General features: G+C 48.6%; 1 protein-coding gene and 1 pseudogene across 3 annotated transcripts in view; one reads left to right on the top strand and one right to left on the bottom strand.

Moving 5' to 3' along the window:
• Mmd2 (monocyte to macrophage differentiation associated 2) overlaps positions 1 to 6,962 on the bottom strand; it is a 48,655-nt gene extending 41,693 nt beyond the window's left edge. For all 3 annotated transcript variants that reach the window (XR_009375847.1, XM_059249202.1, XM_059249203.1), the window contains exon 1: positions 6,727 to 6,962. Coding sequence is in view for 2 of the 3 variants with exons in the window: in XM_059249202.1 (XP_059105185.1) it covers positions 6,727 to 6,776 (50 nt within the window). In the remaining variant the exon portion in view is untranslated. The remainder of the gene's footprint in view (positions 1 to 6,726) is intronic.
• A 10,668-nt stretch (positions 6,963 to 17,630) lies between these two features.
• LOC131898287 (protein arginine N-methyltransferase 1-like) lies at positions 17,631 to 18,750 on the top strand (annotated as a pseudogene).
• The last annotated feature ends 5,628 nt before the right edge of the window (positions 18,751 to 24,378 follow it).

The raw sequence follows: 24,378 nt of genomic DNA, 5'->3' as shown, positions 1-24,378 counted from the left end.
TAATTTCTATTTAAAATAAAGTAACTACAGGTGGCTCATGTTACTTTATCTGACAGCAGAGCTTCAGGGTGGGGCTGTTAACTCAAATTTAAAAGAAAATTGTGTATATAAATAGCAGAATATGCAAAAGATAAAAAAATAAAATAAAATAAAATTTAAAAAAATGAAATAAAAATAGCAGAATAATTTTGGTGCAGTGACATCAAGAAAAAAATTAATTAGCAGGGCATGGTAGCACAGAGCTGTCATCCCAGCTTCTCGGGAGGCTGAAGCAAGTAGATGGAGATATCTGAGTCAGCCTGGACTACAGAGCAAGATGCTGTTTTAAAAAAAAATAAAGCAAAATGCCAGAGCATAAGATATGTGGCTCCCCATCTGCATACTTGCTGCACCCTACAAATGTCTGGGCAGTAAAAGAGTGAATGAATAAAGGAGGTGACCTGGAGATGCCAGGCAGTGTGACTGAATTAAGGAGGTGACCTGCGGGCTGCATGTTCTGAGAGCCTCACTAATTCCCACTGGGTAGCAAGGGCAGCTCCAAACCTGATTCTGAACCCCTGTGTCTCGTGGGGAATGGGGTTGGGAGGCGAACATGCTCTGCTCTGGAGTCTGTTCTCCCTGTGGTTGGCACTGCCATTGTCATTGGTTGCCGTGGGTGTGATGTGCGGGGGAAGCAGAAAATCGAAGCAGCAGCCTAGGCAAACCAAATGGGGATTTCAAAAATATACCAAGGCTGGGGAGATTGCTCAGCGGGTAAAACGCCTGCCTTGCAGACATAAGGACCTGAGTTCAGATCCCTCGAGCCCACCTAAAGCTGGGTGCAGCAGCACATGTCTGTAATACCAGCCATCTTATGGCAAGACGGGAAGCCAAGACAGGAGACTCTGCAGAAGCCTGGGAGCGACTAGAGTTCTCAGTGGCAAACAAGAGACCCTATCTCAAAAGAGGTGGAAGGCAATGATCTAAGGCCTCCACATGTATGCTGTGGTACTTGTATGTCCACACGTACACACAAGCAAGTATACACACACACACACACACACACACACACACACACACACACATACACACACACACACACACACAAAGAGGAAAACAGTGTGCCTGCAGCAGGCTGACTAGCAAGATTAGATGGGGTGAGGTTGACAAGTGATGGATAGAGTGCCTCTCATCCAGATCCCAAGAAACCCTGTGCAGGGCCATCTGCCACAGCACAGGAAAACAAGCAAATGACCTCCACTGCCCGTTACCCACTCTCCATACACACAGAAACCAGCTGAAGCCCCACAGGCCTATCGAGAAGAAAGAATTTCTCAGACAGCCCCACTGACCTTGACAGAGTAACTTTCTACAAACTATATCAAACTCCCGCTGAAAATAGGCCAATGGTAAACAACAATGGCACAAACAGCCAACACTTCAGCAGAGCCCAGGGACTCAGGTCTGTCCCTCCAGCCGCTCTAGAGGCTGAGGCTGGAGGGTTGAGTGTTTAAACCTTAAGGCCTACCTGAGCTACAGGATCAGTTCCAGGTCAGCCTGGGTCACTTAGGTAGACCCTGTCTCAAAATTGAAGTCAAAAAGAGCTGGAGGGATGGCTCAGCTGGTAAAGTGCTTTCCTCACAAGTGTGAAGGACTTAAGTTCAGATCCTCAGAATCCACATAAAAAGTCAGGAGCAGGGACAAGGAGATGGGATCCACAGATAACTGGATCCCTGGAGGTTCAAGGACTGGGCTAGCCTGGCCTACATGGCAAAGCTTCAGACCCATAGACACTCTGTCTCAAATGAAGAGTAGAGGGCACCTGAGGACCAACACCAGAGGTTATCCTCTGCACTTGGGATGTGCACACATGAACCTGGGCCACCGCTCCTGACCCCAGGAATGCACAAACCAGAAAGCTGAGTATGTGGTTGTGGGGTAGAGCACTCCTGGCCATAAACAGGGCTGTGGTCTGTCCCCAGCACCACAAAATGAAATGAAATGAAAGAGGCTGAAGATACAGAGAATGCTTGCCTAGCAGGTGCAAGGGCCCTAGATTCAAGGACGGGCTCTATAGAAACACACCAAAAGGATAATAAACACCTGGCTACAGCTATCTTCATATCAGACACCACAGAAGATGTCTCACCCACTTATCTTTTGGCCAAAAGCTATTTCTAGAACTTACAGCCTTCCACAATGCCACAATTCTGGCTGGAATATGAGTCTTTCCAGTTTGGTTTGTTGGCTTGTTTGTTTGTTTGTTTGCTGAGATAGAGTCTCCTGTAACCCATGCAGGCCTCAAACTCAATATACATTAGCCAACAATGACTTCTGAACTTCCGATTCACCTGTCTCCACCTCCCAAGTGCTGGGACTGCAGGCATGAGCCACAAAATTCAGTTTATGTAGCGCTGTGGACAAAACCCAAGGCTTCATGCATGCTAGGCAAGTACTCCACCAAGTGAACCACATGCCCCCACTGCCCATATCTTAATGTCTTTGAGGACACCAAGGAGGCCTAAACAAGGCCACAAAGAGGCTACCAACCTCATCCAGCAGCCCCACTGACAGGCAGGACAACCCGGCAAGGACACAGTTAAAGACCAGCTCCAAGCCTTCCCACAGACCCCTCTGTGGGACGGGCTGGAACCCTATCTTTGTCTCTGTGTGGCCTTAGGAGGAATTCCAAGTCCTGCGCAAGAACTCCACTGTGGGGCCATTTGACCCGGTCACTGCACACTGGGCAGCAAGCGGATATGACCTGGAACTTGGGAACCACATGACCTGCCTGCTCATGGCCAGAGCCAACAATGGGTAATACAGGCCATAGAAGAACAATCCCCTTAATACCGTTGCACAGATGTGCCCATCTGCAACTTCAGGAGTGGAATTTTCCAAATACCCTAAAGTGGGAGATAATGAAATGAATCATCATGCAGTCATGATATGGACTTTCAGACATATGTTAAACCGGGGTTGAAAATAAGTTGGATTTTTTGTTTTGTTTTTGTTGCTTTATTTTGACACAGGGGCTCACGACTGAGCCCAGGCTAGCCTTAAACTCACAATTCTCCTCCCTCGGCCTCCTGAATCTGCAAGTAATTATTACATACAAGGAAAATAGCAGGTCAAATTGACTTGTTGGTTATTTGGGTTCTTTTTATTACATTTATTTGTGTGGGGTAGGGGTGGGGTGGGGGTAAGGGGTGCACGTGCATCACTATGCCTGTGAGGAGGTCAAAGAGGGACTTGGAGGAATCAATTTTCTTCTTCCATCAGGTGGGTCCTAAGGATCAGACTCAGGAGAAAGGGGGCTGATTGCTCAAGCTCCTGCCTCAGTGCCCGCCGTGCCGTGATAGAGCATCCCTGCAAGCTATGGCTGTAGGTGGATTCCCAGAGGCTAGACGCGAAGCCTTTCCTTTGCTTAATAACAAGCACACGTGCATGCACATGTGTGTCTGTGACCCACTAAACTTGGAGCTTAAAGGAGAAGAGATCAAATCAGTTCAAAATGTGAACAAGATGCCACACTCCATGGCTGGCTGGAGTCAACTACCTATCACCAGGCTGAACGGAGACCTGCAGCCTCCCACGGCTGTGACTGAACTGAGACAACATGAAGCTCCGTTGCTGTAGAAGGAGCATTAGTCATGTGACCACATGATATAGACATCTATAAACATTTCCAAAGCAGCCCCTGTCCCAGGTGTGAGATGAGTCAAAGCTGAGTCGGTCTTGGGGAGAAGATCTTCTTGGTCACAGTGAGAACAAATATGCTGACCTCAGGGCACGGTGGTGCAAGACCCTCATCCCAGCACTAGGGAGACAGAAGCAGGCAGATCTCTGAAAGTCCAAGGTCAGCCCAGTCGGCATAGAAAGACCTTGTCTCAAAAACAAAACAAAACAAACAAAAAAAGCCCCAAGAACTAAGTTTCAGGATACTTCCCGCTATGTAACAAATTAAAAATTGTGATTCAAACGAAAGACAGGTTTTATCATCTGCACAGACCATAAAACTGAAAAAATAGCCAAAGAAATGAAGCTTTGTCTGTCTTCACTATTAGACACTTGGGACTCCAAAGCAGGGGCCGTCAAGATGGCCCAGTGGGTAAAGGTGCTGTTGCCGAGCCTGATGCCCTGAGTTCAATCCCTGTAACCCACATATGTGGTGGAAGGAGAGAACAGACATCCTCAAGTTATCCTATGACCCCCATGTGAATGCCATGGCACACACCCCCCCACATAAATGTAATAAAAAAATTATAACAGAAAGAATCCAAAACTTCTTTTCTAGCATCTCCAGATATCCAATACAGAAAGAGAGAAAGAGAAAGAGAGAGAGAGAGAGAGAGAGAGAGAGAGAGAGAGAGAGAGAGAGAGAGAGAGAAAGAGAAAATAATGTTGGTATAACTAAGAAACACTCAATGTGCCTTCCCCAACCCAACCTTATCTAAGTCTGTCCATTATCTTTGTGTGTGTGGGTGTGTACATATGTTCGTGGAGGGTAGTATACACACACACACACACACACACACACACACACACACACACACACACGTGTGTGTGTGTGTGTGTGTGAGTCCCTCAGAAGGCACTCACCTTGTTTTTGAGACGGGGTCTCTCACTGGGACCTAGGGCCTACCTGATTAGACTGGATAGCCAGCAAGCTCCAGGGATCCACTTGTCTCCACCTCCCTGGCTTCAAAGGCGTCACCACATCTGGCTTTCTATCTTGAGTGTTGGGGTTCAAACTCAGGCCCTCAATCTTGAGTGGCAAGCACTGCACCAGCTGAGCTCTCTTCCCAGCCCCTAGGTCTGCTTTCTGTTGCTGTAACAGAATACCTGATACAGGCTAGCTAAAAGAATCAGAGGTTCTTGGGCTAGGGAACTAGCTCAGTATGCTTGTTTACCGTACACAAGACACTGGTTTTCATCCCCAGCATTGCATAAACTGGGTGTGCTGGTGTACACCTAACCCAGCACTCAAAAGGATCGGGAATTTGAGGCCTTCCTCAGCTGTCAGAGGCCAGCTTAGGACACAGAACACAGAGGCTCTGAAACTTCCAAGTCCATTTGCTGGCTTCAGTTCAAAGGTGGTAAATCTGCAGGTGTGTGCAGAAGGGGCAAGACCAGCCTCCCTTTGCAACAAGCAGCTCTAGGGAGAGTTAATCCAGTCTCTGAGAGCGAGCACTCACTCAAGTGAGACAGTTTTATCTCTTAAGATCTGATCCCTTAGCCGAGTGTGTGCACGCCTTTAGTCCCAGCATTCGGGAGACAGAGCCAGGCGGATGTCTGTGAGTTCGAGGCCAGCCTGGTCTACAAAGCGATTTTCAGGACAGGCTACACAGATAAACCCTGTCTTGAAAAACAAAACAAAACAAAACAAAACAAACAAACAAACAAACAAAAAAGGCCCACCTCTCCAGCCACCACAGAGGCCATCAAGTTTCCACGTGTGGCCAGGCATGCTGGCACACACTTGTAATCCCAGCCTTCAGGAGGCTGAGACAGAAGGATTGCCACCTGTGCAAGGCTGACCCTAGCCACATAGTGAGTTTCAGGGAAGCCTGAGCTATATAGAGACACTTTCTAAAAAAAAAAAAAAAAAAAAAAAAAGGCATGGCAAGATGGCTCAGCAGTTCAAGGAACTTGCCAAAGAAGCCTGGAGACCTGAGTTCAATCAATCCCTGGAACTCACATAAAATTGGAAGGAGAGAACCAATTCCACAATGTTATCTGACCCCCCCCCCATCATGTGTGCTGAGGCACACAATAAAAATAATAGATATAATAATAATCTTTCAAGGCAATCAAATCAAATCAAAATGCACACAGATATTAAAGACTTCAGATTTTTTTTTTAAAAAAAGTGCAAAATACCTCACAAATAATGTGTTCAGATGAACTACATCCTGAAATCATGTATATGAAGTATTAATGAAAATATACTCTTGTGAGGTGTGGGGACACCTAGCCCTAATTTCAGCACTCAGGAAGCTGAGATTGGAGAATTAAGCCTGGGCTATACAATTAGATCAAGGCCAGCCTGGGGTACATAGCAAGATTGTCTCAAAAAACGATAAAGAATGACCAGCGCTCCAGAGCCAGACAGATCTCTGTAAGGTCAAAGGACAGCCCGGTCTACAAAGAGGATTCCAGGCCAGCCAGGAATTCCATAGAAAGACCTGTCTCAAACAAAACAAAGCCGAAAATGAAAAAAGAAACCAGGGCTCAGCGAGGACCCCAGAGACTCAGATACATAGTCAGCTCCTCCTGAGTTCTGGGCCTCAGTTTCTCCACCTAAAAAGAGGAACTATCTATTCCTCTGCTTTGCCTTTAGAGTGGACAGCAGGTGTGTGCAAAACCCTTTTTAAATGTTACCACGGAGCCCCACAAGGATGGAGCAGTTCCCCCCGCCCTGCTGGCGTCGCAGAATGCTTTCTAAGGATCATCTCATTTAATCCTCCCGTGGTCCCTAACTCGCAAATGGGGAAACTGTGCTCTGGACCGATGAAGCGCCTCGCCCAAGGGAGAAAGGAAACGCGGAGAATCCGCTGCATCGCGCGCAAAAGCGGGATGACAATTTCCACTCCATTACCAAGACGGTGCTGCCTGGTTCCTGGGTTGTTCTAGCCCCGGGCAATGGGGTCTGTGCATTGAGCCCAGTTCTCCATGCAGTAGGAACAGAAAAGAGGGGCCTCAGCGCCCTGACCCTTGTCTGCCACCCCCAGCTCCGCTCCTCACCTTGCGTATTTGGTTTTCTGGAAATCCAGCAGCCTGGCCAGAGTGAACATCGCCGCGGTTCCATCAGCGCCCAGCCCCGGGCTGGGACGCGGGAACCCAGGGAGTCGCTGCAGGAGACGCAGCAGGTTGGAAGGGCGTCGGATCCTACCGCAGCTCCAGGGCCCTGAACAGACCCGATCGGCTGCCCCTGGAGCCCGAGCCTGGAGTCTCGGGATAGCAAATCCCGAGCAGATGGTGGCGGGGGCGGGGCGGGGGCGGGATATGGGGCGGGGGGGGGGGCGACTCTGCCAATCGTGCGACTGGGAGGTCCCCTCCCTCCTGTTAGCGTCTCCCCGTGTCCCCTCCACCCTATCGCTTTTCCAGCAAGCATAAGACAGCTTGAACTAGACTGAACCGGCCCTGTCACCGCTTGTCATCCAGGCAGCGCTTCAAGCCACAGGGGACGCTTGGGGACCGGACCAGGTGGCACCCTCAGTCTACTTGTTGCTGGCTCTTACCCCCGTGCACCTCTGAAAAGCCTGTCAATCCTGAATCCTTCCTACTACCCAGGACTCTGTGACTCTAGGAATTGTCTGTCCCCACACACACCCCGCCCGAAAACAAGGACACTCCAGCAGGTCCAGGATCTTCACCCCCAAGCCCATCTTCACATCTTCAAACTCCAGCTTTCCTTTTATTGTTACTTTAATCCATTTTAATATTTTAAAACATTTCATTTTTATTCTATGTGTGTATGCGTGCATGTCCATGTAAGGGTATGTGCAGTGCATGTGCCTGGAAGTCCGAGGTGTAGGATCCCCTAGACTGCAGTTACTGGCGGTTGCAAGCCAAATGAAGTGGGTGCTGGGACTCGAACTCCAGTTCTCGGGACCAGCAGCAAGCACTCTTAACTGCTGAGCCATCTCTCCAGCCTCCTACATTTATATTATATTATATTATTATATTAATCATGCACGTGGAAGTCAGGGGACAACTTGCAGGAGTTGGTTTTGTCCTAACACCATGTATAACCTGGGGCCAAAATTCAGGTCTTCAGGTTTGGTGGCAAGCACCTTGACCTGTTGAACCAGCTCACCAGCCCCCAAATTCAGCTTTCTGCTTTAGGGGACCTTGTTTGGAGGACACAGGAATCTAATCTGCCTGTGGAAATTTTGAACACCCCTGAGGGAGCTGCTGGAGGAAAGATGGTCTTTTGATTTTCAACTTGATGGGATCCGGAATCACCAAAGATACAACATCTGGGCATGTTTGTGAGGAGTTATATTGGTTAGGTTGAGGTGGGAAGGACTACCCTAATGTGAACTGTACCTTTCCCTGGGCTGGGGGATAGCCTTGAATAAAAGAGAGAATTCGAACTCAATGCCAGCATTCCTGTCTCTCAGCTTCTTTTTGTTGTTGTTTTTCAAGATAGTGTTTCTCTGTGTAGCCCTGGCTGTCCTGGAACTCTCTCTGTAGACCAGGCTGGCCTCAGACTCAGAGATCCACCTGCCTCTGCCTCCCAAGTGCTGAGATTAAAGATATGCGCCTCCACCGCCTGGCATCTCTTTCTGCTTGACAGACAGTAGTTGCAATGAGACCAGATGGGTCCTCAAGTGGATGGGAAGTCCTCTTCTCCTCAATCCCAACAGCTTCCCCAGCTTGAGTCCACAGTTTCCTGATCCTTTTAGTTAATTTATTTTTTCCCAGTGCTAGAGAGCGAATCCCAGCCTCAGCACATGCTAGATGGACACTCTATAGCTAAGCTACAACTCCAGTCAGTCCCTTTTTTATTTTTTATTTTGAGACAGTCTGGCTAAATTGCTCAAGCTGGCCTTGAGCTCACTCTGTAGCCCAGGCTGACCTTGAACTTGCAATCCTTGTACGACTTCAGCCTCCTGAGCGGCTGGCATGTGTCTGCACTGCCAGGCCTCCTTCTTAGAACAATGTTTGTTTGGTGTCCTGTCGATTACTGAGAAAATGCCACCCACACCCTCTGCATCCAGGGAGCCAGAACAAGAAACAAATTGACAAAAGACTGCCTGAATCACCTCTGCTTTCCACATGCTGGCCCAGAGGGGGCACACATGGCCCTGTCTGGGCAGGACCAGAGGGTTAGCGGTAAACGGTGGGAGGAGATCGCGGCAGGAGTGGCAGGAAGTTGGAAAGGGGGTAGGGGAGAATGAGAACGCTGAAGGAAGAGGCAGAAGGCAAGACCCTGGGGGACATAGGAAATAAGGCCGGCCAGCCTCAGAGGTTAGCTTAGAAGTTCAAGAAGATGTCTGACATAGTCATCCCAGCACTTGGGATACAAAGGCAGGAGAGGCTTAAGTTCAAGGCCAGCCTGGACAATTTAGTAAGATCTTATCTCAAAGAAGAAGAAATCAAAAGAAAGCAGGACATATTACTCCAGTAGAACACCTGCCTAGAATCTCCCAATGAAGGGCTGGGAGCATGGCTTATCAGTAGAGGGTCTACCTAGCATGTGTGAGACCCTGAATTCAGTTTTTTTGGAGAGAGAGAGAGAGAGAGAGAGAGAGAGAGAGAGAGAGAGAGAGAGAGAGAGAATGAATTAACAAAAATGCCATAATGAAGCTCACTACTCTTTATGCTAACTTCAAAAACAAATTTTAAAAATGAGGCAGAAGGAATGGCTAGAAGGCCTTTGTACAGGTGAAGAGAAGGCATCTTCGGCTATATATTTATGTATCCTAGTTGGGATGAAGCTGCGTGTTCATTTGCAACTCATGGTAAAATTGAGTAACAAGGCTAGATATGGTAGTTAACGCCTGTAATTTCAGCATTCAGAAGGCTGAAGCAAGAAGGTCTTGCATTCGAGACTAGCCTGAACCTCATAGTAAGACAAGGACAACCACGAAGGAACAAAAACCCAGAGTGAGGGACTGGAAAGACAACTTAGTGGGTAAAGTTCTTGCCATGCAATCATGAGGACCTGAGTTTGAATCCCTAGTACCCATATATAATCTGGGTGCAAATATATCATCTATAATGCCAGTTCTGGGGATACAGAGACAGTGGGATCCTGGGAGCTTTCTGGCCAGCCAGCCTAGCCCAGGTGGTAAGCACCAGATCTGATGAAAAACCTCGTCTCAAAGAACAAGGTAGAGCCTTTAGTCCCAGCACTCGGGAGGCAGAGCCAGGCGGATCTCTGTGAGTTCAAGGCCAGCCTGGTCTACAGAGCGAGAGCCAGGACAGGCACCAAAACTACACAGAAAAACCCTGTCTAAAAAAAAGAAAGAAGAAAGAAAGAAAGAAAGAAAGAAAGAAAGAAAGAAAGAAAGAAAGAAAGAAAGAAAGAAAGAAGAGAATAAGGTGGAGGGGCTAGAGATGGCTCAGTAGTTTGAGCACTTGCTGTTCTTGCAGAGGGCCGGGGTTGGTTCTCAGCACCCACATGGTAGTTTACAGCCACTCTTAACTCCAGTTCTAGGAAATCCAGCACCCCCTTCTGGGCTCTGCAGACACCAGACATACATGCAGTGTACATAGGTACATGCAGTCAACACACTCATATGCATAAAATAAAAATAATAAATTTTAAAAAGAAGATGTGAAGTAATAGAGCAGTGGTTTTCAACCTGTGGGTCATGACTCATTTGGGGGTTTAACAACCCTTTCACATGGATCACCTAAGGCCATCTGTATATCAGATTTTACATTACAATTCCTAACAGTGGCAAAATGAAGTAGCAAGTATGAAGTAGGAAACAGCAAGAAAATAATTTTATGATTGGGGGTCACCACAACATGAGAAACTGTATTAAGGGGTTGAAACATTAAGAAAATTAAGAACCACTGCTCTAGAGGAGGACACTCAATGTTGACTTGTGACCTCCGTGTGGAAACACACACACACACACACACACACACACACACACACACACACACACAGTGAGCCAGGGTTATGTGGCCAGAGTAGTATGGTATGAATGGAGGATACTGGGATCCAGGGGAACCAAGACATTCCTAAGGGACACAGCTCATGGAGACAGGCTATATGCATTTGAATCTCATTTTCTATACCAAGTTCACTGTCAAACACAACTCCCAGGAACACTAGTAACTTCTACAGACCTCCAGGAGACAAAACCCAGCAGACACAGGGAAAGGTAAGCCCCATATTGCACAATCCTGGGCTGATCCGCTGACCCACATCTCTCCACGTCGCATTAACACCTGTCTGTCTCCCAGCAATATCTCTGCCCAGCCCTCAACCTCGACTCACAAGATTCCTGCTGAACATGGCCTGCTCCTCCCTGATCACCTTTCTCCCCAGAGAGTCCAGGCCGGATCCCAAGTGGCCACTGGTAGCCACAGCTCCCAGGAGGCTTGAATCAAACCTCTCCAAGGCTGTGTCCTCTTTGCCCTGGGCTGTTTGTCCACACGCGCTGCTGTCCATCTTCAAACAGGTCTTGGCAGTGGGCTCTGTGGAGACCGGTAGGAGACCCCTGGAATAAACCGCAAGTCTACAAATGGATTTCCCCCCCCTTCATCAGCTAAAGAAGTTGAATAAAAAATAAGTTACTATTTTTACTGCTGGGATGTGGTTGTTATGGCAACAGAGGGCCTGACTCTTGCTCCAGAGTGGGGGTTGGGCTATGTTTGAGGGAGAAGAGGGAGGAGGTGGCTGGTAGGGTGGTCAGCAGCAGGGAGAGGAGCCTGGGGACCACAGGCTTGTCCTCTACACATCACAGGGACTCTCGGCCACAAATCTACATCTTCAGAGTTCCTCACCACTCTACTTCCTTCCTTCCTTTCTCCCTTCCTGTCTTCTTTCCCTCCTCCCTTCCTTTTCTTCTTCATATTTTTGCAGTGTTGCAGATTTAATCCAGGACTTACATGTGCTACCCAAGCACTTACTGACACAGGGAGGCTGGAGTACTGGAAGAGGAATTCTGGCTCAGTGGTAGAGCACCTGCCTAGAATCCCCCAGTGAGGGGCTGGGGTGTGGCTCAGTGGTAGAGCACCTGCCTAGAATCCCCCAGTGAGGGGCTGGGGTGTGGCTCAGTGGTAGAGCACCTGCCTTGAATCCCCCAGTGAGGGGCTGGGGCGTGGCTCAGTGGTATACATCATATTTTAAGCCCTAGTTTTCATCTCCAGCACTGCAATAAATAAATAAATGAATAGATAGAAAGATGACAGATAGATGGATAGGATGGATAGATGGATGGATAGATAGATACTTTTAAGAATAATAGAAAAGAGCCACATAAGTGACTGGACTTACATTTATTTGTTGAACCAAGGAACAGCCAGTTTTTAATTGCTCCAGTTATAGCATATATTGTTAAGCAAAGCTTGTTGTCAGGCTGGGGTACAACTGTGTGGCACAGCCTTCACCGAGCACACAGGACACCCTGGGTTCCATGCCCAAACTTTCCAAGAAAACCTTCCTTGTAAGGTGTTGCAGTGACACTGGAGTCCCCTATTTTGACAGGTCTCTTTGACCCTAAAGCCATCTGCCCTGTTCAATCAACATCAATTCCCCACTGACTGTTCTGGCTTAGGGAAGTAAAGGAGAGACGTAGGGAGTCCCCACCACCCTGGCTTTCTAGCTTTTCTCTGGAGGCCCTGCCAAGTCCTTAGCATATTCTAAGAAGGCCAGACTCTGCCAACCTGGAACTTCATGACACCTTCTGACCTGCTGCTTCTCTTCTTTATGGTGGCTTTAATCCACAATCCACGGGTTTTAAATGGGCTAGGGCAGCCAGGAAGAGGCACAGGGATGGTCATCTATAACCTAGATGTAGGATGAAAGAAAGAACGGGGACCAGGCATAATGTCGTGTGCTGCCAAATCCTGGCACTCAGTAGGCTGAAGTGGCGATTCAACTTGAGGTCAGCCCAGGCTACATAGAGAGACCCTGACTCAAAAAGCAAAATATAAGGGCCATAGGGCAATTGCAAAGAGTTTGTTCATTGGTTCAGTTAGTAAGCTTCAGTGTCTGTCTCTTACCTGGCTGTTCATGTTTGTTTGGCAGTTTTGAGGGTGGAGTCCAGGGTCTGATGCACTATTGGCAAGCACTCTACCACTGAGCCACACCCCAGCCCCTCACTGGGGGATTCTAGGCAGGTGCTCTAACCACTGAGACACACCACCAGCCCCTCACTGAGAGATTCTAGGCAGGTGCTCTACCACTGAGCCACACCCCAGCCCCTCACTGGGGGATTCTAGGCAGGTGCTCTACCACTGAACCACACCCCATCCCCTCACTGGAGGATTCTAGGCAGGTGCTCTAAGAACCCTTCAAGTACTTGTCTACCTGTCTACAGACATTAGTTCATGTATCATTTCAGCAAACAATGATATCATTCGATCAAAAGGCAAACATAGCAGCTGATAACAGTAATGGGGAGCCATGTCTCACCCCAGCTGACCTCCCACAGGCTCCAGACTCTTCTTCCAGTGCCTCGGTCTTTCTGTGTGAGCAAGGTCTCCATCTGGGCACTGTTCCTTTCCTGTGGGACTCACGGGTGGTTCAGAGAGTCAGAGCTGGTGGGAGCCACCACCTAGGGTCACACACAGGTCTGAGGAGGGGGAGGGACTATCAAAGATAAACAAAACTGATGTGGTCAGGACAGATTTTAATCAGTAGCAACTACTGCACAGGGCGAAGTCCAGCAAGGACTGAACGCAATTTGGATTTGGACAGAAGTACCTAGGAAGCTGTGGGTTTGCTTTTGTTTTTGGCATGTGGTGTGTGTGTTCATTCAAGTATACGTGCATGTGTGTGCACACTTGTGGAGGCCATAGATCAGAATCAATGCTTAGAATCCAAATACCATAGTTTGTTTTTCTTACATTTATTTACGTATTCTGGGGAGAGGCTAGCATGCCAGAGCCCAGGTGTGGAGGTCAGAGAACAACTTCTGGGAGCTGATTCCCTCTTTCCATAGAGCAGGTTCCAGGATTCAAACTCAGATCATTAACCTTGACGGTAAGCACCTTCACCCACGGAGCTATCTTGCCCTATCTTGGTTTTTGAGTCAGGATTTCCCATTATCATGGAGTCTGGCAGTTCAGCTAGTCTGGCTGACCAAGGAGTCCCAGGCATTCTCCTGTCTCTGCCTCCCTGGAGCTGGTGTTAGGAGTGTTGGCTCCCACACCTTTCTCTGTTGACATGGGTCTCGGGGGCTGGAACTCAGCCTTCATGCTTGTGCAGCAAGCACTCTGTGGACTGAACCATCTCCCCAGCCCCTTACCTTCTTCTTTAATTGATTTTCACAGAGCTGAGAGTGAAGCCAGAACTTTAAACAACCAAAATACGCGTCCCACCACCAACCTGCTCCTCTCGCCCTTGTTTTTCAAGACCCAGTCCTGCTATGTAGCCCAGGCTGCCCTGGTACTTAAAGTCTTTCTGCCTTGACATCCCGAGTACTGGGGTCACAAGGGTGGGCCACCATGACCAGCTAGCTCTGGACATTGTAAAGGTGAGGAATAAGGTACTCCTGAGATCCCAGAACTTGGGAAATGGAGGCAGGAGGATGAAAAGTTCAAGGCCAACCTCGATGCTACAGTAAGTTTAAGGCGAATTTGTGAACTACATAAAATCTAGTCTCAAAAAGAAAAAAAAGAGTTGTTTCTCAAGAAATGGAAAGACAAAATAGTGAACATCAGGGAAAGAGCTGGGAGGAGGATCCATGGGATTGGGGTGGTGGGGCCCCAGAACTGAGGCTGGAAGGGCTTTGGCCCCATGAAACCCTATTGGTCTGCTAAAGGCTTATCGTATTGGTAGCTGCTGTTCCTGTGGGATGGAACAAACTACATTCTTTCACAGCCTTGACCTCTCTCTGGCAGGCCCTTTCAGAGTACCTGGGTTGTCCCAGGATGTGGCCAATGAGCTGGGTGTCCCTGTGAGACCCAAACAGAGGCCAAAATGGGGAGGGGACTCACAGGAACCTGGCTGGGGTTCCCTCAAGGACTTTTTTGTGTCAGGGGCTGGCCTGGGTGGCGAGAGATGAGAGGGAGGGAGGGAGGGAGCAGGACAAAGAGGGGAAGAGGGAGAGAAGGAGAAAGGAAGGAAGGAAGGAAGGAAGGAAGGAAGGAAGGAAGGAAGGAAGGAAGGGAGGGAGGAAGGAAGGAAGGAAGGAAGGAAGGAAGGGAGGGAGGGGAGAAAGGGAGGAAGGAAGGAAGAGAGGGAGGAAGGAAGGACAAAGGGAAGAGAGAGAGAGAGAAGAAGGGAGGAAGGAAGGAAGAGAGGGAGGAAGGAAGGAAGTGAGGAAGGAAGGAAGAGAGGGAGGAAGGAAGGACAGAGGGAGGAGAGAGGGAGAGAAGAAGGAAGGAAGGAAGGAAGGAAGGAAGGAAGGAAGGAAGGAAGGAAGGGAGGGAGGGAGGGAGGGAAGAAGAAAGGACAGAGGAAGGAGGGAGGGAGAGAAGAAGGAAGGAAGGAAGTGAGGAAGAAAGGAAGGGAGGGAGGGAGGCAGGCAAGCTGGCTGGTTTCTCTGCCTAGTTTTGTAAGGAAGCTAGCCAGATCAGGAAAAGGCAGCAAGGTGAAGAAACAGAAGGAAATGGGGTAGAAGTGGGTGCGCTGAGTGGGCAGAGGGGAAAGACAGCCTGGGAGAGCATTCACGTGAGGAGGAGATATAGAGATGGCAGAGTCAGCCAGAGGAGATGGGAGGAAGTGGGGAGACAACTAATCAATGACAGGAAAATAGACTCACTTCCCCTCTCTAGGGGGAAGCAGATAGTTTGGGGGGGGAGAAGTAGAGGGTTGATGTTTTATTATGAGCCTGACAAACATTCTGACTTTTTGTATATTTGCTGTGGGAGCCAAAGAAGCTATGAGTGAATGTATGAGGAGTGGATGGAGTCCTGAGTGAATGTGTGAGGAGTGGATGGAGTCCTGAGTGAATGTGTAAGGAGTGGAGGAGTCCTGAGTGAATGTGTGAGGAGTGGATGAGTCCTGAGTGAATTGTGAGGAGTGGAGGAGTCCTGAGTGAATGTGTGAGGAGTGGATGGAGTCCTGAGTGAATGTGTGAGGAGTGGATGGAGTCCTGAGTGAATGTGTGAGGAGTGGATGAGTCCTGAGTGAATTGTGAGGAGTGGATGAGTCCTGAGTGAATGTGTGAGGAGTGGATGAGTCCTGAGTGAATGTGTGAGGAGTGGATGGAGTCCTGAGTGAATGTGTGAGGAGTGGAGGAGTCCTGAGTGAATTGTGAGGAGTGGAGAAGTCCTGAGTGAATGTGTGAGGAGTGGATGAGTCCTGAGTGAATGTGTGAGGAGTGGATGGAGTCCTGAGTGAATGTGTGAGGAGAGGATGGAGTCCTGAGTGAATGTGTGAGGAGTGGAGGAGTCCTGAGTGAATGTGTGAGGAGTGGATGAGTCCTGAGTGAATGTGTGAGGAGTGGAGGAGTCCTGAGTGAATGTGTGAGGAGAGGATGGAGTCCTGAGTGAATGTGTGAGGAGTGGAGGAGTCCTGAGTGAATGTGTGAGGAGTGGATGAGTCCTGAGTGAATGTGTGAGGAGTGGAGGAGTCCTGAGTGAATGTGTGAGGAGAGGATGGAGTCCTGAGTGAATGTGTGAGGAGTGGATGGAGTCCTGAGTGAATTGTGAGGAGTGGATGGAGTCCTGAGTGAATGTGTGAGGAGTGGATGGAGTCCTGAGTGAATGTGTGAGGAGTGGAGGAGTCCTGAGTGGATGAGTATTATTGACAAGAACAGATGCCTCAGACGCATGGGAATGCCAAAGCCCCGCTCTGGTCAGAGTCCTGATGTTGATAGTGAATGCAAATACTAGCAGCTACAACTTTCTTCTCCAGGATGCCGGCAACCTGAGGCTCTCCTGCAGAGACCTCCTCTCCAGACGAGCTCACCCTTCCCCCGGGCTGGACATGATACACATTAGGAGGTTCCAGGTTGTTCCAGTGTGGGTAGTGCTCCACCAGAACACGTACAGCCTACCTGATCCCAGCCTTTCTGAGTGTGTGTGTGTGTGTGTGTGTGTGTGTGTGTGTGTGTGTGTTCTTTCTGTATTCTCTCACTGCCCCAGTCAGGTTTCCAGGACCAAGCCATGCTGGACCTACAACTTGCCTGTTTGAAAGTGTCTCACAGAGTGAAGGCTGATGTAAAACTTACTACACATCTCCTCAAGTCACCCTCAGAGTAACAACAGCCATCCTCCTGCCTCAGCATCTCAGGGGCTGGGTTACAGGCACCAGCCACCACACCCAGCTCTAGTTTTGTCTCTTGTAGGACTTCAGAGGAGTGGAATCATGCCTGTATTGGAGGGGTTTTGTTTTTGTTTCATTTTGTTTCATTTTCTTTTACATTTCTTTGTTTGTTGTGTGGGTATAATACATTTGCATGTGTGTGCCATGGAATCAATGTGGAGACCAGAAGACAATGTTTAAAAGCCTGCTCTCGGGGCTGGAGAGATGGCTCAGTGGTTAAGAGCACCGACTGCTCTTCCAGAGGTCCTGAGTTAAATTCCCAGCAACCACATGGTGGCTCACAACCACTTGTAAAGGGATCTGGTGTCCTCTTCTGGCCTGCAGGGACACGTGCAGGCAGAATACTGTATACATAATAAATAAAAATAAATCTTTAAAAAGCCAGCTCTCTCTCCCCACCAGGTGGATTCCAGAGATCAAACTCAGGTCGTCGTGGGGCTTGGCAGCCAGCACCTTTACCCTGCTGAGTCTTCCCACTGGCCCCTTGTTTTCTTTTGAGGACATGATCTCACTATGCAGCCCAAGCTGGCCTTGAACACACTATATAACTCAGGCTGCCCTCACATTTCAGTAATCTGTTGTGGAAGAGGCAAAGATGTGTTATATTTGTTAATGCTACATTTGTTTAACAAAGTGAGGATGTGTGCTTAATTATGTAAAGGTGAACTGTATCAGTTTTATTTGTCTACCTAAGGCACTTGATTGGTCTAATAAAAAGCTGATCGGAGAGAAGAAAGGGGGGGTCTCGGAGGCCGGAGGACTTGGGTGAAGATGGCGGCAGCCGAGGCCGCGAACTGCATCATGGAGGTTTCCTGTGGCCAAGCAAAAAGCAGTGAGAAGCCCAATGCTGAGGACATGACATCCAAAGACTACTACTTTGACTCCTATGCCCACTTTGGCATCCATGAGGAGATGCTGAAGGATGAAGTGCGTACCCTTACATACTGCAACTCCATGTTTCACAATCGACACCTCTTCAAAGACAAGGTGGTGCTGGACATGGGCTCGGGCACTGGCATCCTCTGCATGTTTGCAACCAAGGCAGGGGCCCGAAAGGTCATCGGGATTGAGTGCTCCAGTATCTCTGATTATGCTGTGAAGATTGTCAAAGCCAACAAGTTAGACCACGTGGTAATCATCATCAAGGGCAAGGTGGAGGAAGTGGAGCTGCCTGTGGAGAAAGTGGACATCATCATCAGCGAGTGGATGGGCTACTGTCTGTTCTATGAGTCCATGCTCAACACGGTGCTGCATGCCCGGGACAAGTGGCTGGCACCTGATGGCCTCATCTTCCCAGACCAGGCCACCCTTTATGTCACAGCCATTGAGGACTGACAGTATAAAGACTACAAGATCCACTGGTGGGAGAATGTATATGGTTTTGATATGTCCTGCATCAAAGACATGGCCATCAAGGAGCCCTTGGTGGACGTGGTGGACCCAAAGCAGCTGGTCACTAATGCCTGCCTCATAAAGGAGGTGGACATTTATACAGTCAAGGTAGAGGACCTGACCTTCACCTCCCCCTTCTGCCTCCAAGTGAAGAGGAATGACTACGTGCATGCATTGGTGGCTTACTTCAACATCGAGTTCACCCGATGCCACAAGAGGACCGGCTTTTCTACCAGTCCTGAGTCCCCATACACACACTGGAAGCAGACCGTGTTCTACATGGAGGACTACCTAACAGTGAAGACTGGCGAGGAGATCTTTGGCACCATTGACATGAGGCCCAACGCCAAAAACAATTGCGACCTGGACTTTACCATCGACCTGGACTTCAAGGGACAGCTATGTGAGCTCTCTTGCTCCACCGACTACCGGATGCGTTGAGGAGGCGCCAGGCTGGCCCTTCTGCAGAAGAGGGCTGGGGCTGGGCTTGGGGGATGGGAGGGTACATCGTGACTGTGTTTTTCATAACTTATGTTTTTATATGGTTGCGTTTATGCCAATAAATCCTCAGCTGACGGTTCAAAAAAAAAAAAAAAGCTGATCGGCCAATAGCTAGGCAGGAGAAAGGATAGGCAGGGCTGGCAGGTAGAGAGAATAAATAGGAGGAGAAATCTAAGCTCAAGAAGAATAAGAGTGCCAAGTTGGTGGGGCACCGCTTTAATCCCAGCACTCGGAAGACAGAGGCAGGCAGAGCTCTGTGAGTTCGAGGCCAGTCTGGTCTACAGAGTGAGTTCCAGGACAGGCTCTAAAGCTATACAGAGAAACCCTGTCTCAAGAAAAAAAAAAAAAAGAGGAAGAAGAAGAGGAGGAGGAAGAGTGAGAGTAACGGGAGAAGGAGAAGGAGAGAAGGAAGGAGATACCTGAGACCAGAAGCCAGGCAGCCGCCAGCCAGCTAGACCCGAGAAGCTGAAAGTAAGATATACAGAAGTAAGAAAGAAAGCCGGGCAGTGGTGGCCCACGCCTTTAATCCCAGCACTTGGGAGGCAGAAGCAGGTGGGTTTCTGTGAGTTTGAGGCCAGCTTGGGCTACAGAGTGAGTTTCAGGAAAAGGCACAAAGCTACACAGAGAAAAAAAGAAAAAAAAGGAAATAAGCTCAAGGGCAAAAGGTAGAAAGAGAAACAGGTTAATTTAAGTTAAAAGAGCTAGCCAATAGAGCTAAGCTAGGCCAAGCATTCAAAACTAATGAGAAATCTCCATGTCATGATTTGGCAGCTGGTTGGTGGCCCAAAAGAAAAAGCCTGGTACAGTGATTCTCCTGCCTCAACCTCCCAAGTGCTGGAATCACTAGGAGTAGCCACTACCCTGGGTTAGAATCACATACTCTCTACAGTGTGGTGTCTTTGGGACCCAGTAGGCAGTAGGTAGAAGTTAGTCCTTCCCTCTCCATCACAGCACTCCAGAACATGGTGTGCCATGCTGCTCTGGAAGAGAGGGTGGTATTCCCAGACAGCTGCAAAGCTTCTTCTGAACATTTATTTCTTTGGGGTTCTGCAAAAAGTCAGAGGGTGCTGGAGACAGGAGAATGAAAGGAAATTCCTCCAGAAGCTTCCTTAGAGTGTCGTGTCAACTTTCCTGGAGATGCAAGAATAAACATCTACTTGCCCCACCCAGGAAGCCGATGACAGACCCAAAGTCATGATCCTGCTGAAAAGGAGCCTGCGAGCTTCTCTTGGGGTCGCCATTTTGCCACTTTGTCAGATGGTTTGACCCCAGCATGCTGGAATTTTTATTCTCAAGAAATTAAATGCTCTTGTTAACGGCATACGTGTCTGGTGGTCTTTTGGGGGACTTCTCATGGACCCTAAGAGATGCCACCACTCCTTTCTGTGCCTCCTTCAAGGCAGCACTGGGCCTCACACGCCACATCACCCCCCTCCCCGGCATCAAAGGCCAACAACACTCACCTGTACCTGGAATCAGCCTACGGGATCTTGAAGTCTGGGGGCTCTGGAACGAGATGAGAAAGGTACTTTCCAGATTTGGACTGGGGTGGCCTCGTTTGTAGCAGGGGTTTTAATTTTAGGTAGATGCTGCCAGGAAACAGGTGGGATTTTTTGTTCTGTGTTAACTTTTTTTTTTTTTTTTTTTTTGGTTTTTCGAGACAGGGTTTCTCTGTGTAGCTTTGCGCCTTTTCCTGGAACTCACTTGGTAGCCCAGGCTGGCCTTGAACTCACAGAGATCCGCCTGGCTCTGCCTCCCAAGTGCTGGGATTAAAGGCGTGCGCCACCACCGCCCGGCCCTGTGTTAACTTTTTATTGCATTTAGTTATTTGTCAGGGGTTGGGGTTGGAAGACAGCTTGTAGACACCTGTTACCTTCTTCCACGGTGTGGGCATTAGAGACAGAGCTTGTCATCAAGCTTGATGGCAAGCAACTTCATCTCAGCCAGTCCTGGTTTTCTTTTCCTTTTTATGAAATAGGGTTTGGTGCAGCCCAGGATGGCCTCTGATTCCCTATGTGGCCGAGGATGACCTTGAACTCCTGATGTTCCTGTATTGGAATTGCAGGTGCACATCACTATCACCCAGTTTTGCCTGTTTTTGTGAATGCTAGGCAATCACTCTACTAACCAAGCTGCAGGCCCAGCCCAGCTTTCTTTTTCTGAAACAAGGTGTTGCTACATAACCCAGGCTGGCCTTGAACTGGAAATCCTCCTGCCTCAGCTGCCCAAATGCTGGGATTACAACCTTAAACCATCATGCCAGGCAAACATGTAATTCCCCTCCCCTCCCCTTTCTTCTCTTATTTTAAAAAAGGAGGAGGGGTAATTATTTGATTTCTGAGTCAGGGTCTCACTGTGTTGCTCAGACTGGCCTTGAACTCACTTTGCAGCCCCAGGAGGTTGGGAACTTGGAATCCTGCCTCCACCTTCTGCCTTTCCTGTGATCCTGGGCTTATACCACTAGTCCTAGTTACGCTGGGCGGTGGTGGCGCACGCCTTTAACCCTAGCACTTGGGAGGCAGAGGCAGGCGGATCTCTCTGTGAGTTCGAGGTAAGCCTGGGCTAAAGAGTGAGTTCCAGGAAAGGCTCCAAAGCTGCACAAGATTGAGAAACTCTGTCTCAAAAGAAAACAAAACAAAAAAACTACCAGTCTTAGCTCCTGCTGTGTTCGGTGCTGGAGCCGTGGCTCCGTGCTTAAGAGACTGGCTGCTCTTCCAGAGGACCTGGGTTTGTTTCCTAGCACCCACATGTCAGCTCTCAAATACCCAAAACTCCAGTTCCAGGACCCTCTTCTGACTTCCAAGAGCATCAGGCACATACATAGTACACAGATATACATGTAGGCACGTATATAAATAAATGTAAATATTTTTTTTTAATGTTCAGTCCTTAAAATTCTGGGAACTGACTGTGAGACCTGACATCCACCCCTCCTTGGAGCTCCTACCTGGGTGGTCTGGGTGGTTTGAGCTACTACTGCCTAAAACAAACCCTTGCCTAGGAGGGAAGTCACAGTTCAACAATATCCTGGGCCATGGTGCCCCCTGGTGGCCAGTAGTAAAATCACACTACGTCGATTACAGATAAGAATAAGACCCATAGTTTATTTAGAGCAGTGTTTCTCAACCTGTGGTTCCCAAGACCCTTTCACAGGGGTCACATATCAGGTACTTACATTACACATCTCAGGTACTTACATTACAAGTCATAACAGTAGCAAAATTACAGGTATGAAGTAGCAATGAGAATAATTTTATGATCACCACAACGTGAGGAACTGTGTTAATGGATCGTAGTGTTAGGGAACATCCACAGGACTGTCACCTTTAGGAACTATCCACCAAAATGCATCATATTAATCAATTTAATTATCATATCATGCAATAGTTATGTTTTCCTTTATTAAGATGTTCTCAGATAGCCCCAGCTGGCCTTGAACCCCCTATTCATGACTCTTACCTCCCCCTCCCAAGTGCTGGAATTATAGCCCTACACGGCCAGCGCCAGTTTATATGATGATGGGGATGGATGCCAGGGCTTTGTGCGTGCTAGGCAAGTGGTCTGCCAACTGAGCGCTATTTCTATTTTAAAGATTAATGCTACAAATCAAACCCAGGGCTTCACACAGCTAGACAAGCACTCTGTCACTGAGATAAATTCTCAGCTCCCCCCTTTTTTTTTTCAGTTGGGAGGAGTCTAACTATGTAGCCTAGGCTAGCCTAGAAATCATTATGTACTCAGACTAGCCTGGAACTCATGAGCACTGGGAGTGCAGGTGGGGATCACAAAGCCCACTTTAGGATGCCCTGCTTCTAGAAAGCCATGCCCAGCTACCCTGTGCCAACAGCCTCCAATCAGCACTCACCTGAGCCTCTCCTTCCCAAACGCTTTTCTGTTCCACTGCATTTCCACGTGTGTGTGTGTGTGTGTGTGTGTGTGTGTGTGTGTGTGTGCGCGTGTGTCAGGAGTTCAAAGCCAGCCTCGGCCATATAGTGGAAAGGAGAGGGAAAGGGGAGGGGAAGAGGCTGCGCTAGGATGGCAAAGGCTTGGGGGCATTGTCAAGGAACCCAAACACCTACTCTTGGGTTTTTAAGGTGGAGATGCTGTGGGGTTTTTATTTACTTTTAAATTCTTTTTTTCATAAATAATATGACATTTACTTATGTATGTATGTATGCCTTGTGTGTATGCCACAGTGCACGTGTGGAGGTCGGAGGACAACCTGCTGGATGGACTCTGTTCTTTCCCTCCACCATGTGAATACCGGGAAGTGAACTTCTAAGCAAGTGCCTTTACCTGAACCATCTTGCTGACCTGACTCTGTGCTTAGGGGGGAAGGGGGAAGGACAGAAGGAGGGGAGATGGCGGGGGTGCATTGCCACAGCATACCTACAAAGATCAGAGATTTTGCGGAAGCAGTTCTCTCCTTCCACCTTTACGTGGGTTCAAGGGACCAAACTCAGACCTCCAGGCTCCTGTGGCAAGCTCCTACACCAGGCAAGGGAGGTCAGATTTGGGTTTTTCAATTTGGGAGGGCTCCAGGTAGAACTATGGTCAGGTGAACAGTTGGCTGGAACATTCTGCAGCTTGAAGGATCCAAATGGATAGAAGGAAGATCCAAGTGGGAACAAAAACATAATGGTGACCCCTGAGTACTCATGTGACCTTCTGTGAAGAACAACATTTAATATGTGTGTATTTCTGTGTTTGTGTGGGAGTGCATGGGTGGGTATGTGCACATGAGTGCAGGTACTCAAGGAGATCAGAAGAGGGCGTCTGACCCTATGGAGCTGAAGTTAGAGATGTTTGCGAGCTGCCAGACCTGGGGGCTAGGAATGGAACTTGGAACAGAGCAGCTTGGTTCTTAATCCCGGAGTAGGAGCCATGTCCCCAGTGTTCCTGGCTGTGAATCTTGACTGAAAGAATCTTCCTCTCTGACCCATGCTACTGCTTCAATAAAGAACCAAGACGGTATTCAAAGACACAGGATCAAACTAGCTCCCTAGGGAATCCATGGAGAGGAAGTGTGACACCTGAACTGTGGGAAAATGGCCATCACAGAAGCTTATCCACTGGGAAATGCTATTTTAAACACAGGAGCACATCTGTATAGTGGACTAGCAGGCAAGAGGTAAAAAGAACACGTTCAGCTGGGCGGTGGTGGCGCACGCCTTTAATCCCAGCACTTGGGAGGCAGAGCCAGGCGGATCTCTGTGAGTTCGAGGCCAGCCTGGGCTACAGAGTGAGTCCCAGGAAAGGCACAAAGCTACACAGAGAAACCCTGTCTCGAAAAACCAAAAAAAAAAAAAAAAAGAATACGTTCAATAGGAGTGGCCAGGAAGGGGGAGGGCTGTAGCTCACTGGTAGAGGCTTGTCGGGTATACAGGAGGCCCTGAGTTCCCTCCCCAGAGTGGAATAAACCAGGCAGAGAGCCATGCACCTGTACGTCCAGCATTGAGGAGGTGGAGGCAAGAAGGTCAGAAGCTCAAGGCCAAGCTCATCATGGTGGCACTCATCTTTAATTTCAGAGGCTGAGGCAGGAGGATAGTGACTTCAAGGTCAGTCGACTGGGGATAGCAAGTTCAAGGTGAAGCAAA

Source organism: Peromyscus eremicus, chromosome 23 (assembly GCF_949786415.1).
Source record: "Peromyscus eremicus chromosome 23, PerEre_H2_v1, whole genome shotgun sequence".
Classification (NCBI taxonomy): Eukaryota; Metazoa; Chordata; class Mammalia; order Rodentia; family Cricetidae; genus Peromyscus; species Peromyscus eremicus.
Note: the sequence above shows the minus strand (reverse complement) of the source record. Positions and strands in the feature narration are given on the sequence as shown.